This window comes from Strigops habroptila, chromosome 14 (genome assembly GCF_004027225.2).
Source record: "Strigops habroptila isolate Jane chromosome 14, bStrHab1.2.pri, whole genome shotgun sequence".
Taxonomy (NCBI): Eukaryota; Metazoa; Chordata; class Aves; order Psittaciformes; family Psittacidae; genus Strigops; species Strigops habroptila.
Window position 1 is genome coordinate 12,432,889 of NC_044290.2, and position 12,444 is coordinate 12,445,332.

Below are 12,444 nucleotides of genomic sequence, written 5' to 3' on the forward strand. Positions count from 1 at the left end.
GTGCCGGTCCCTGTGCAGGTACGACAGGACCAAACTGACCCTGAAGGACATTCACAACTGCCAATATGTGGCCTGCATGAACCCAACCGCAGGGTCCTTCACCATCGACTCCAGGCTGCAGGTACACGGGATGCACAGGGATGGGGGCTTGTCCCAGCAGGCTCACTGTCCTGGGACTGGAGCACGATGGGATGGGGGACATCACGGTGCAGGATGCCTGCATCAGCCCATGCAGGGCAAAACTCCTGCCTGAATTTTTGCCCCTTGCACAGCGACACTTCTGCGTCTTCGCCGTGAGCTTCCCGGGCCAGGAGGCCCTGCTGAGCGTGTACAGCACCATCCTCATGCAGCACCTCACTCTGCAGAAGATGCCTGCAGCTGTGCAGAAGCTGCAGTCACAGCTGGTCACAGCAGCACTGGGTGAGCCCCTGCTGTGCTGGGGGGGAATAGGGCACACACCGGCAACGGGAGCTCTGCTGGGAGCTGCGTGCCTGCCCGCTCACCCCCCGTTCCTGCCCACAGCCCTCCACCAGAAGGTTGCCTCCACCTTCTTGCCAACAGCCATCAAGTTCCACTACCTCTTCAACCTCCGGGACCTCTCCAACATATTCCAGGTAGTGGAAGGGCTGTTTCCTCTAAAACATCTGTATTCCTTTTTCATCCTTATTTCTTTTCCTGCATCATGTGCCCTTGCAGTGCACCATATCCCTGTAAAGTACCAAGTTCCTAAAGCCAACCTGTTAAACTCGGCTCTGAGTAGCCATAACACGACCCCCAAGGACTGAGGGGCTCGTATGTTTGTCAGGGTCTGTTGTTCTCCACCCCCGAATGCCTGAGAAGCCCCATGGAGCTGGTGCGCCTCTGGCTGCACGAAGCTGAGCGGGTGTACGGAGACAAGCTCGTTGATGAAAAGGATCAAACAACCTTCAGGAAGGTGCTGGGGGACACCTGCAAGAAGTACTTTGAGGTAAACTGTGCTGGAAAATGAGGGAGGGCCCCAGCCTGGCGGGGATGAGCCCCAGGGCTGAGCCCCATCGCTGACCCCCACTGCTGAGCCCCACAACTGGTATTGCCTCTCCCAGAACTTCGGTGAAGATGTGTTGTTCGCCAAGCCCAACATCTTCTGCCACTTCGCCCAGGGCATGGGGGATCCCAAGTACATGCCGGTGCCAAGCTGGCCAGCCCTCAACAAGCTGCTGGGGGAAGCCCTGGACAGCTACAACGAGGTGAACGTGGCCATGAGCCTGGTGAGTGCCGAGGCAGCACTTGCACCGCCTGTGGTGTCCTCTCGCTCGTATTTGTTCTCTTTGGGGTGTTTGCTGCTTTTCCAGCTGCAATTCAGAGCATGGAGCCTTCCCCTCCTGGTCTCCTCAGGTGCTCTTTGAAGATGCAGTGTCTCATATCTGCAGAATTAGTCGGATCTTAGAGTCTCCCTGGGGCAATGCGCTGCTGGTGGGAGTCGGAGGCAGCGGGAAGCAGAGTCTGGCGCGGCTGGCGGCTTATATGAGCAACCTGAACGTGTTTCAGATCACACTGAAGAAAGGCTACAGCATCCAGGACCTGAAGGTGAGCGTAGCTTTCCTTCCAGCCCCTGGATGGTGTGCAGGGCTCTGCTCTCCTTTCCGCACCCCATGATCCGCTCAAAGGTGCTTTCTGAGCACCCACGAGTCCTGCCCTGAGGGACGGGCAGGAGCTGCTCGTGAGGGCAGATGTGGTGCGGGCAGCCCTGGCAGATGATCCTGACTCCGAGCAGAGCAGGCGGCACCTGTCTCCTTCCCAAGGGCTCCGTCCCAAAGGCAACCTCCTGGCTTCCCAGGGCAGCCCAAGGGCACTGAGCTGCACCAGTCACTGTGGAGGGGCTGAAGGGGGGGTGACGGTTTCTCTCCCCTGCCCAGCTGGACCTCGCTGCCCAGTACATGAAGGCAGCTGTGAAGAACGTCCCCACTGTGTTCCTGATGACGGACTCCCAGGTTGCTGAAGAAGCGTTCCTGGTCCTAATCAACGATTTCCTGGCGTCCGGGGAGGTGCCGGGGCTCTTCCAGGATGATGAACTGGAAGACATTTTCACTGCCATGAAACCCGAAGTGAAATACCTTGGATTGCAAGATACAAGGGAAAACTGCTGGAAAGTATTTATAGAGAAAGCTAGGCGTCAGCTGAAGGTGGGTGTTCACTTGGGGGAGGGGGCGCCATCAGTGCTCCCTGTTTGCAGACAGGACACACAGAACTGGTTTCATTACAGGGTGGTGGGTTTGGGCAAAATGTTCTCAAATGCTCCCCAGACAATGGTGCACTCCCAGCCCCAGGGGCAGAGCAGGGTGAGCAGCACACAGCGGTGCTCCTGCCAGCCCCCAGCACCAGTGACACCCCCCAGCCCCGGTGACATCCCCCCAGCCCCATGACACCGTGCTCAGCACTGGTGACACCCCGCTCAGCAGCCATGCTCTGCCCCAGGTCATCCTCTGCTTCTCCCCGGTGGGCTCGACCCTGCGGGTGCGTGCGAGGAGGTTCCCCGCTGTGGTGAACTGCACGGCCATCGACTGGTTCCACGAGTGGCCGGAGGACGCGCTCGTGTCCGTCAGCAGCAGGTTCCTGGAGGAAACAAAGGACATCGAGGTGAGCCGGGACCCCAGGCCAGCGCACGCCATGTCTGTGTACAGCCCTCTGTGCTGGTGCTGCTCTGGGGCACGACCTGCCCCTCTGCTGCTCTCCGTGCTGCAGCGTGCCCGGGGGTGGGCTCTGGTCAGATCCTGCAGCCCCACACTGGGCAGGTGGGGACAAACAGTTCCTCCTTTCCCTTTTGTCCTTAAAACACCACCACAAATAACAGCCTGGAACCAGCAGCTTTTCCCCCATGCAGCCCAAGTTAACCCTAGGGGATTAGAGTCAGGAAACCAGAGCTGGGCTGAAATATCAGTGTCAGTGCTGTGGTCGCCTCTGTTTCTCATCCACACACTTCACGGCGCCCACATGGGCAGCAGTTCACTGTGCTCCTGGCAGAGCATCTCACTGCTTGTGCTCCTGCTGCAGCCCGAGGTCAAGGTCTCCATCAGCAAGTTCATGGCGTATGTCCACATAAGTGTTAAGGAGATATCCCAGACCTACCTGGCCATGGAAAGACGCTATAATTACACCACACCAAAGACCTTCCTGGAGCAGATAAAGCTCTACCAGAACCTGCTGTCGAAAAAGAGGAATGAGCTCACAGCCAAGATCGAGAGGCTCGAGAAGGGGCTGATGAAGCTGCAGAGCACAGCATCCCAGGTGCCTGCCCACAGCATTGCTTATGTGTCGTATCCACTGCGGGTCTGATGCAGGGAGGCGAGAGGAGGTGCATCCCTGCAGGGGGCGGTCGTGGTGGCCATGAGGTCCCTGAGCTGTACTGAGCCACCCCTGTGAGGCCGGGCAGGGCTCAGCAGGATCAACCCCCTGATCCACTCCATTTCTCCCCTATCCAGGTGGACGACCTGAAAGCCACACTGGCGATCCAGGAGGAAGAGCTGAAGGTGAAGAATGAGAACACGGACAAACTGATCCATGTGGTGGGCGTCGAGACAGAGAAGGTCAGCAAGGAGAAAGCCATTGCTGATGAGGAGGAGCTGAAGGTCCAGGCCATCAACAAGGTGAGCTGGTGCCTACCACACCGGGGTCCAACAGGGGACGGGGTAGCATGAGCTCTGTTGGCTCCAGCCACTCATCCCATCCTGTCCTCTTGTCTCACCAGATCGTGGCTGAGAAGCAACAAGCCTGTGAGACCGACCTGGCGAAGGCGGAGCCGGCGCTCATAGCTGCCCAGGAGGCCCTCGACACCCTCAACAAGGTGGGTGACCCCGCAGTGGGAAGCAGTTTCCCGGCTGGTGCCAGTGTCCCCGCACTGGAGCGATGCTCAGCGGCCCCACGGTCCCTTCCCAGAACAACCTGACGGAGCTGAAGTCCTTCGGGTCCCCACCCCAAGCGGTGGTGAACGTGACGGCAGCTGTGATGGTGCTGACAGCCCCCAAGGGCATCATTCCAAAGGATAGGAGCTGGAAGGCAGCAAAAGTCATGATGGGAAAAGTAGACACTTTCCTTGATGCCTTAAAGAAGTATGACAAGGAGCACATCCCTGAGTCCTGTCTCAAGGCATTTATGTGAGTCCGTGGCTGGTTCTGGCCCCTCTCCCAGCCCTGGGCACAGCATCCAGGAGAGACCCTCACCCAGCGAGCTCAGTGGGGTCCGAGGGGCAGGAGGGATCTAGGCATCTGCTCTGCCCTCCTGCCACGGGCAGCCCTGGGGGCACAGCTCGGGGCCGTAGCCTGGTCTGTTCTCCCATTCCAGGCCCTACCAGTCAGACCCCACTTTTGATCCAGAGTTCATCATGTCCAAGTCAACAGCCGCTGCGGGCCTGTGCTCCTGGTGCCTCAACATCGTCCGCTTCTATGAGGTGTACTGCGAGGTGGAGCCCAAGAGGCAGGCGCTGGCGGAGGCCAACGCTGAGCTGGCGGAGGCGCAGGAGAAGCTCACTCGCATCAAGAACAAAGTGGCTGTAAGTGCGTGTTCCCCCCCGGCAAACCCAGGGGTGGTGATGCTGCCACACCGCAGCCACCGGCAGCTCCCTGCAGCAGCTCCTTGCGCGGGGTGTGGAGCTGATGGGGCTGTGCTGTCTTCTGAAGGAGCTGAACGCCAACCTGGCAGCTCTCACCGCCAAATTTGAGCAAGCTACAGCTGAAAAACTCAAATGTCAGCAGGAGGCCGATGAAACCAACAGAGTCATCACGCTGGCAAACAGGTACCGGGCAAGCACTGACTGCCTGCTGCTCCCTGGCATTGCCTGGTGGCAATGACACGGGGGTCGTGGAAGCATAAGAGCCCCCTGTACCCTCTCCAGAAGGAGGAATCCCAAGTATGAACTGGGACAGAAATTTGGGGGAGGGGGAATACAGCCATGGAGCCATGTGCTTTGGTGCGGGCATCACCAAGTGAGGGGGGTTAATCCCAAGGGCTATGGGGCATAACGGCTGAGTGTCCCCTGGCACTGCATCAGCCACCATATCCTCTGACACCCCCCACATTCTCCTCTGACCCCCCCAGGCTTGTCGGGGGCCTGGCATCCGAAAACGTGCGCTGGGCTGAGTCAGTGGAGATGCTCAGGGAGCAGGAGAACACAGTGTGTGGGGATGTGCTGCTCATCTCCGCCTTCGTGTCCTACGTCGGCTACTTCACCAGGAAGTACAGGGTGCAGCTGCTGGACCAGCACTGGATCCCCTTCCTCAGCAGGCTGGAGGTGAGTGGCCGCGGGTCCCATCCCCGTGCCCGCTGGCACTGAGGGGCTCCCGCTCCGCTGCAGGCACCCAACAGCCCCTTCCTGCAGGTGCCCATCCCCATCACACCAGGGCTGGACCCCCTCAGCCTCCTCACCGACTCTGCTGATGTGGCTACCTGGAGCAACCAGGGGCTGCCCAGCAACCGCACGTCCACCGAGAACGCCACCATCCTCTGCAACACCGAGCGCTGGCCCCTCATTGTGGATGCCCAGCTCCAGGGCATCAAGTGGATCAAGAACAAATACGGGGAGGAGCTGCAAGCCATCCGTCTGGGCCAGAAAAAGTGGGTCGGGTGCTGCAGGGTGGCCGCAGGCTCCGGAGAGGGATGCAGGGTGCTGTGAGCATCCACAGCCTCATTAGACGAGGGCACCCGGGGGCAGCAGCACTCATGGGGCACCAACACCTCTGCAGGGCTGGGGCTGGGGTCGCCACAGGGGTCCCATGGGGCACAGTCGCTGCAGGGTACCCGCCCCAGCTCGTCCCACACTGTGCATCCCCCCCCCTCCCACCCCACATCCCTCTCGTCCCTCCCCACATCCCTCCCGTCCCACCGCAGCTACCTGGACACCATCGAGCGGGCAGTTTCCGAGGGACAGACACTGCTGATCGAGGACATGGGTGAGACAGTGGAGCCGGTGCTGGATCATCTGCTGGGCAGGAACACCACCAAGAAGGGCAGGTCAGCACACCCTGCTCTCTGGCGCCAAGGAGTTTTGCCTGCTCCGAGCAGCCACTGTGGCCCTAAAATGCTGATTTGTGCCCCTGTGCATGAGAGCAGCTGGGGCCTGAGCCTTCCCTTCTTTTAGATTGGAAATTAGGAACAATTCCTTCCCCTGAGGGTGCTCAGGCACTGGAACAGGCTGCCCAGGGGGGTGGAGTCACTGTCCCTGGAAATGTCCACAAACTGTGTAGATGAGGCCCTCAGTGCCATGGGTTAGTGGTGGCCTTGGCAGTGCTGGGGTAATGGTTGGACTTGATGATCTTAAAAGTCTTTTCCAACCCAGTTGATTCTGTGATTCTAGGATTCCCCTGGCCTCTGGCCACATCTCCCAGTTTTCTCTGGTGTTTCCTAGTGGGGATAGTTGTGGTTAATGTGACTTTTGGACTATCCTGGTCTGAGAATCCAGTTCATTTAGTGGTTTAGACCATATTCCCTGGTGCATCTGCAATAAGGTCTGATAGGCTGGGAGGGTTTTTTTCCAGAACCGTAGGGATGGGGCTTGGGAGCTCCCTTGTTTTGTGGCTTGGAGCCTGCAAGGAGGATCAGCCCCGAGCCAGGGGAGGCTGTGGCAGGGCATCTCCAGCTCCTGCTCCTTCAGCCTTTGGCATTTCTGCCCTTGCTACACCTTTTCCTGACCAGAGAAATACATCTCGAGTGGCCGGGAGCAGCACTTGGGGTTGAGGGATTATCTGTGTTGAGTTACTGCCAAGTGCGTGGAAATTAATCTGTTTAATTAACCAAACAGGTACATCAGGATAGGAGACAAAGAAGTGGAATATAACCCGAACTTCCGCCTGATTCTGCACACCAAATATTTCAATCCGCACTACAAGCCAGAGGTGCAGGCTCAGTGCACCCTCATCAACTTCCTGGTGACGCGGGAGGGACTGGAGGACCAGCTCCTGGCTGCTGTGGTGGCCAAGGAGCGCCCGGACCTGGAGACCTTGAAGGTACGAACCCGGCTGCTGGTGAGGTGGTGGCAGAGGGGCCTGGGGGAGCTGTGGGGGTTTGCTGGTGGGGAGAGGTGACATCTCAGCTCTCGCTGTCATTGACCGAGAGCCGAGTGAGTCCCAGTCAGAGCATTGCCCCATGGAGCCTGGTGCTGCCACAGGCGCTTGTGCCGCTTCGCCATGCGGGTGACAGCGCATCCCAGGAGGGGCCGCGTCACCCTCCTCCTGCTGCAGTGTGAACACTGCGATTGGTGCCAGTTTCACCGCGCTGTCTGACCAACGCGTGTCTCTGTGTGCCGGTGCTGTAGGCAAACCTCACAAAGAGCCAGAACGAGTTCAAGATCAAGCTAAAGGAGCTGGAGGACTCACTGCTTGCCCGGCTCTCGGCTGCTGGGGGGGACTTCCTGGGGGACACGGCACTGGTGGAGAACCTGGAAACCACAAAGCGCACGGCCATGGAAATAGAGGAAAAGGTAAGTGAGGTGCCCCGGTGCGGCAGCAAGAGCCGTCCTGGGGCACCCAGTGCTCAGCCGGAGGTTGGGTGCTGCCTGGGCACATGCCAGGGTGCTGGTAACACTGACCCTTGTGTACGGCCAGGTCAAAGAAGCAAAAGTCACCGAAACGCAAATAAATGTCGCTAGAGAGAACTACCGGCCGGCAGCAGAGCGAGCGTCACTGCTGTACTTCATCCTGAGCGACCTCAACAAGATCAACCCCATCTACCAGTTCTCTCTCAAGGCAGGCGTGGGGCAAGGAGGGGACTTGTTTGGGGGCACACAGTGTCTCGGCTGGTACCAGAGCACTTGGCAGCATGGGTGCTGAGCTGCCACTGGATCTTCCCCAGGCGTTCCATGGGATCTTCGAGAAAGCCATCCAGCGCGCGACCCCCAGTGACGACATCAAGGAAAGGGTGATGAACCTGACGGATGAGATCACCTATTCGGTCTATGTGTACACAGCACAGGGGCTCTTTGAGAGAGATAAACTCATTTTCCTGGCCCAGGTTGCCTTCCAGGTAATGTTTGTGCATGTCTGGGCTGCCTGCGGTATCATCCTGTACGTGAGTTTGTGTGGGTTTAGGCAGGTTGTTCTCTTACATCTGCACTGCCGGTGGGTGCTCAGCAGTGTCTCACCCAAGGCGCAGCCCCTTGTGCCAGGGCCATGTGCACCGGGGTGGTGGTGACCCTGCGGTCCCACCTTGCCAGGTCCTCATCATCAAGAAAGAAGTGAACCCCGCGGAGCTGGACTTCCTGCTGCGCTTCCCTTCCAAGACCGACGTCACGTCCCCTGTGGACTTCCTGCAGCACCACTGCTGGGGCGCCATCAAGGTTGGTCGCCCGCTGCACTGAGGTGATGCCAGCGCAGTGGGTCCAGGATCACCTGCAGCACCTCCTCAATGGAGGGTCCCCTCCACCCCCTTTGCCCTGGGATCCCCGAGGGTGAGCAGAGCCCAGCAGTGATCGATCCCCTCTCTACGTGACCCGAAGGTGCTGTCGGAAATGGACGAGTTCAGGAACTTGGACAGTGACATTGAGGGCTCAGCAAAGCGATGGAAGAAGTTTGTGGAGTCGGAGGTGCCGGAGAAGGAGGTGTTCCCCAAGGAGTGGAAGAACAAGTCAGCGCTGCAGAAGCTGTGCATGCTGCGGTGCATGCGGCCAGACAGGATGACCTATGCCATCAGGTGCTCTCCTGGCAAGAGCCCCACGGCATCACCACACCGGCTGTGCCATGACCACGCTTGCTCCTAACTCACATTATGGGTTTACTTTTCTGTAGGGACTTTGTGGAAGAGAAGATGGGGAGCAAGTATGTGGAAGGAAGGAGCATTGAACTTGCCAAGGTGTACAAGGAGAGCAGCCCCTCCACACCGCTCTTCTTCATTCTCTCCCCTGGCGTCGACCCCCTGAAAGACGTGGAGGACCTGGGTGAGCTGCTGCCCCCTCCTCACCGGCACTGGCACTCGATGGCTGCTGTGGTTGTGGTGTGAGCCACGAGCGGCCGGTGTGGCCCCTCCGTGTACCGATAGTACCAAGAAAGGGTCTCAGGCTGTGGCGATTTCCTCCCCTCCCCAGGCAGAAAACTGAACTTCACCATCGAAAACGGGAGGATCCACAACGTGTCGCTGGGGCAGGGCCAGGAACCGGTGGCAGAACGAGCCCTGGAGGTGGCAGCTGAGCAGGGGCACTGGGTCATCCTGCAGGTAGGTGGTGAGCACTGCTGCCAGCCATAGCTCAGTGTCCCCACTGGCAGTAGCCAGATATCCAGGATGGCTGAAGCTCAAGCAGTGCCAGCAGAGGCTCTGCTCCCCTGTCCCGGTGCATTGGCCATCACGCACAGCCATGGTCTCAGCCCATGTAGCCACTGGGTCCAGGCTTGTCCGAGTGATACAGGATTGTTTCTGTTGCAGAACATCCACCTGGTGGCCCGGTGGCTGCGCACGCTGGATAAGATAGTGGAGCAGTACAGCACGGGCAGCCACGACGACTACCGGGTGTTCATGAGTGCCGAGCCAGCCCCCACCCCCGAGTCCCACATCATCCCACAAGGGCTGCTGGAAAACTCCATCAAGATCACCAATGAGCCGCCGACGGGCATGTTCGCCAACCTGCACAAAGCCCTCAACCTCTTCACACAGGTACCCGCCGCCGCGCGCAGCTGCTGGGTCTGTGTCAGGCTCACCCCGGCCCTGGTGCCAGGGGCTGAGCATCAGCGTGGGCATCGCTGCAGGCTCCCACCCCAGCACATCCTCCTGCGTGCCCAGAGCCCCACCTGGGGGGATGTGATTTAGGGATAACCAGAGCTGTCCCTGCGCTCCCGAACCAGGGAGGGTGCTGGATGTCTGGTGCCTTTCTCGAGGCTGAATGTGGAGCTGAATGTGGCTGCAGCTTGGTGCCATGAACGAGCTGCCTGGACTGTCAGCAGGGGGTGTGTGTATGTATATATGTGTGTGTGTGTGTTTGTAGTCCTAAGTTGCTTATAAACAAGTGAGTGCAAAAATTAAGAAAGTAGCAAATCTTTAAAAAGTAATTTCATGCTTATTTATTTATTTAATAAACAACCATCAGTTTTCTTTGTGTCATTTGTAGAGGGATACTTACTCACTTGCCAATCCCCTCTCTGTTTCATTCCACTGCAGGACACCTTGGAGATGTGCACCAAAGAAATCGAGTTCAAATGCATCTTGTTTGCACTCTGTTACTTCCACGCAGTGGTGGCCGAGCGGCGCAAGTTTGGTGCCCAAGGCTGGAACAGGCCTTACCCCTTCAACAATGGGGACCTGACCATATCCGTTAATGTCTTGTTCAACTACCTGGAGGCCAACCCCAAGGTAAGGGGCTGACAAAGCCACTATACCCCAGCGCAACACACACTGTGACAATCAACCCTTCTTAAAATGTCCAGCAGTGAAGGTGCAGAGTCCTCCTGAGCTGAGTTGAGCACCAGGTGGGACGAGGGCCCGCTCTGGCTAGTGCCTCAGTGCTTGGTTGAGTTGGTTTTGGTATTTTTAAATGACATTCCACCTTAAAGGCAAAGCCTGCCCCAAGAATGAAGGCGCAATGAGTAGGATTGAGGTCTTGCCTTCAGCAGAGTCCTGCTTTCCCCTGGCCTTACAGACATGATCAGCACTGATCTGGATAAGGATGGGATACTGGGGTTTAAAGCATGGATGGCCCAGGAAATCTGTGGCTGAACACAAGAGACCCAAGACAAGGTCCCCTGTCTTGCCCCCTTCACTTGGTCAACAAGACTCTGTGGTCCGGGGTCTGTCGCTTCCATGGCCACTGGACAGGTCAACCCAGGAGCTCTGTGGCCCTGCAACACGTGTGCAGCCACAAGAACCCGACGGTGAGCTGCTCCCTGTAGGTGCCATGGGACGATCTCCGGTACCTCTTTGGTGAAATCATGTATGGGGGGCACATCACAGACGACTGGGACCGCCGGCTGTGCCGCACATACCTCAGCGAGTACATCCGCGCGGAGATGCTGGAGGGGGAAGTGTACTTGGCTCCGGGGTTTCCAGTCCCTCCCAGCTTGGATTACAAGGTAAGACAGATCAGCGGTGCCCTTTGCTGTGGAAAACCACTGCTTGGGTAAGTGCGCACTAGTCAGAGTTCCCTCATGCTACAACCAAGGGAGAAGGTAGGGGAAAAAGTAGTGGAAACATGCAAAATAGCTGTGAAAATAATTCCTGTGGGTGGGGGTGGGAAAGGGAAAAACTTTTAGGTAAGAGGTGAGTAAAAATCCATCTTGAACAAGCACCACCAGGAGCTGTGCCCCCAGCATGGCACCGCGGTGCCGCTCCCATGGCTGGAGCCAAACTCAGCTCCTTTGTCTGGATGTGCTGAAGTAACGTCAGTGCTGCCCCGTGTGCAGGGCTACCACATGTACATCGACGAGAACCTGCCCCCCGAGAGCCCCTACCTGTACGGGCTGCACCCCAACGCGGAGATCGGCTTCCTGACCGTCACCTCCGACAGGCTCTTCCGCACCGTTCTGGAGATGCAGCCCAAGGAGTCGGACGCGGGAGGCGGCGCGGGCATCTCCCGCGAGGAAAAGGCAAGTGGAGCTTCTGCCTCCTTACAGTGACGGCAGTTCTGAGCCCAGGTGGGGAGCACGGACATGCACACAATGGACGGGGATATGTCCTGTGGTAACAACTGATTTCTTACCAGTGCAAGGTAGTACAGAGTGACCCCAGCCCAGCACCTATCGCTGCAGAGCTCACAGCAAATGCTGCAGTCCTGGCTCAGCGGAACACTCCTGTCAGGGCTTTATTTAAGTAACCTTCTTGGCTATCAAAAGAGCTGCAGCTCTTTAGGATCTAAGAGCAGTTAGTATGGAGTTAGAATGGAGTACTAGTAACAGACGAGGAAGAAGCACAGAAAAATAAGACAGCAGAACAGAAAAATCTTACTAAGGCAACGACCCGTTAACTGACAGCATCTCCCTCGGCTATAGAGCTCTGTGGCCTGTTCTTCCCAGGTGAAGTCAGTCCTCGACGAGATCATCGAGCGGCTGCCAGAGCCCTTCATCATGGCAGAGCTGATGGCCAAAGCCGAGGAGAAGACCCCGTACGTGGTAGTTGCCTTCCAGGAATGTGAAAGAATGAACTTCCTGACGCATGAAATCAGGCGCTCGCTGAAGGAGCTGGACCTGGGACTCAAGGTAGGCAGGAGGCCGGGCCCAGGAGCTGCTCTCCTGGACAAAACATTCCCAGTCTGCAATTGCATTTCAGACCCAACACACCCACAGCTGCTGCCTTCAGCTAAAACTGCCCCCACATGTCTCTTCTAAAGGGCGAGCTAACGATCACGGCCGACATGGAGGACTTGGCCAACGCACTCTTCTATGACACCGTTCCCGAATCCTGGACCCGCTATGCCTACCCCTCTCTCCTCAGCTTAGGAGCCTGGTATGCAGACATGCTCCTGCGCATCCGGGTGAGCACCTTTCCTCAGGTTTCCTAAAT

General features: G+C 57.9%; 1 protein-coding gene across 2 annotated transcripts in view; it reads left to right on the top strand.

Moving 5' to 3' along the window:
- The window catches only part of DNAH17 (dynein axonemal heavy chain 17), a 32,511-nt gene that overhangs the window by 18,242 nt on the left and 1,825 nt on the right, over window positions 1-12,444 (top strand). For both annotated transcript variants that reach the window (XM_030506012.1, XM_030506011.1), the window contains 31 exons: window positions 19-121; window positions 273-420; window positions 523-614; window positions 806-967; window positions 1,083-1,247; window positions 1,375-1,566; window positions 1,896-2,162; window positions 2,455-2,616; window positions 3,031-3,264; window positions 3,459-3,623; window positions 3,725-3,820; window positions 3,913-4,130; window positions 4,318-4,525; window positions 4,653-4,768; window positions 5,071-5,263; window positions 5,351-5,586; window positions 5,860-5,982; window positions 6,770-6,974; window positions 7,283-7,447; window positions 7,572-7,712; window positions 7,819-7,989; window positions 8,180-8,302; window positions 8,462-8,655; window positions 8,751-8,899; window positions 9,047-9,174; window positions 9,382-9,609; window positions 10,111-10,302; window positions 10,839-11,018; window positions 11,349-11,531; window positions 11,958-12,140; window positions 12,272-12,415. In XM_030506012.1, coding sequence (XP_030361872.1) covers window positions 19-121; window positions 273-420; window positions 523-614; window positions 806-967; window positions 1,083-1,247; window positions 1,375-1,566; window positions 1,896-2,162; window positions 2,455-2,616; window positions 3,031-3,264; window positions 3,459-3,623; window positions 3,725-3,820; window positions 3,913-4,130; window positions 4,318-4,525; window positions 4,653-4,768; window positions 5,071-5,263; window positions 5,351-5,586; window positions 5,860-5,982; window positions 6,770-6,974; window positions 7,283-7,447; window positions 7,572-7,712; window positions 7,819-7,989; window positions 8,180-8,302; window positions 8,462-8,655; window positions 8,751-8,899; window positions 9,047-9,174; window positions 9,382-9,609; window positions 10,111-10,302; window positions 10,839-11,018; window positions 11,349-11,531; window positions 11,958-12,140; window positions 12,272-12,415 — 5,266 coding nt within the window. The remainder of the gene's footprint in view (window positions 1-18; window positions 122-272; window positions 421-522; window positions 615-805; window positions 968-1,082; window positions 1,248-1,374; window positions 1,567-1,895; window positions 2,163-2,454; window positions 2,617-3,030; window positions 3,265-3,458; window positions 3,624-3,724; window positions 3,821-3,912; window positions 4,131-4,317; window positions 4,526-4,652; window positions 4,769-5,070; window positions 5,264-5,350; window positions 5,587-5,859; window positions 5,983-6,769; window positions 6,975-7,282; window positions 7,448-7,571; window positions 7,713-7,818; window positions 7,990-8,179; window positions 8,303-8,461; window positions 8,656-8,750; window positions 8,900-9,046; window positions 9,175-9,381; window positions 9,610-10,110; window positions 10,303-10,838; window positions 11,019-11,348; window positions 11,532-11,957; window positions 12,141-12,271; window positions 12,416-12,444) is intronic.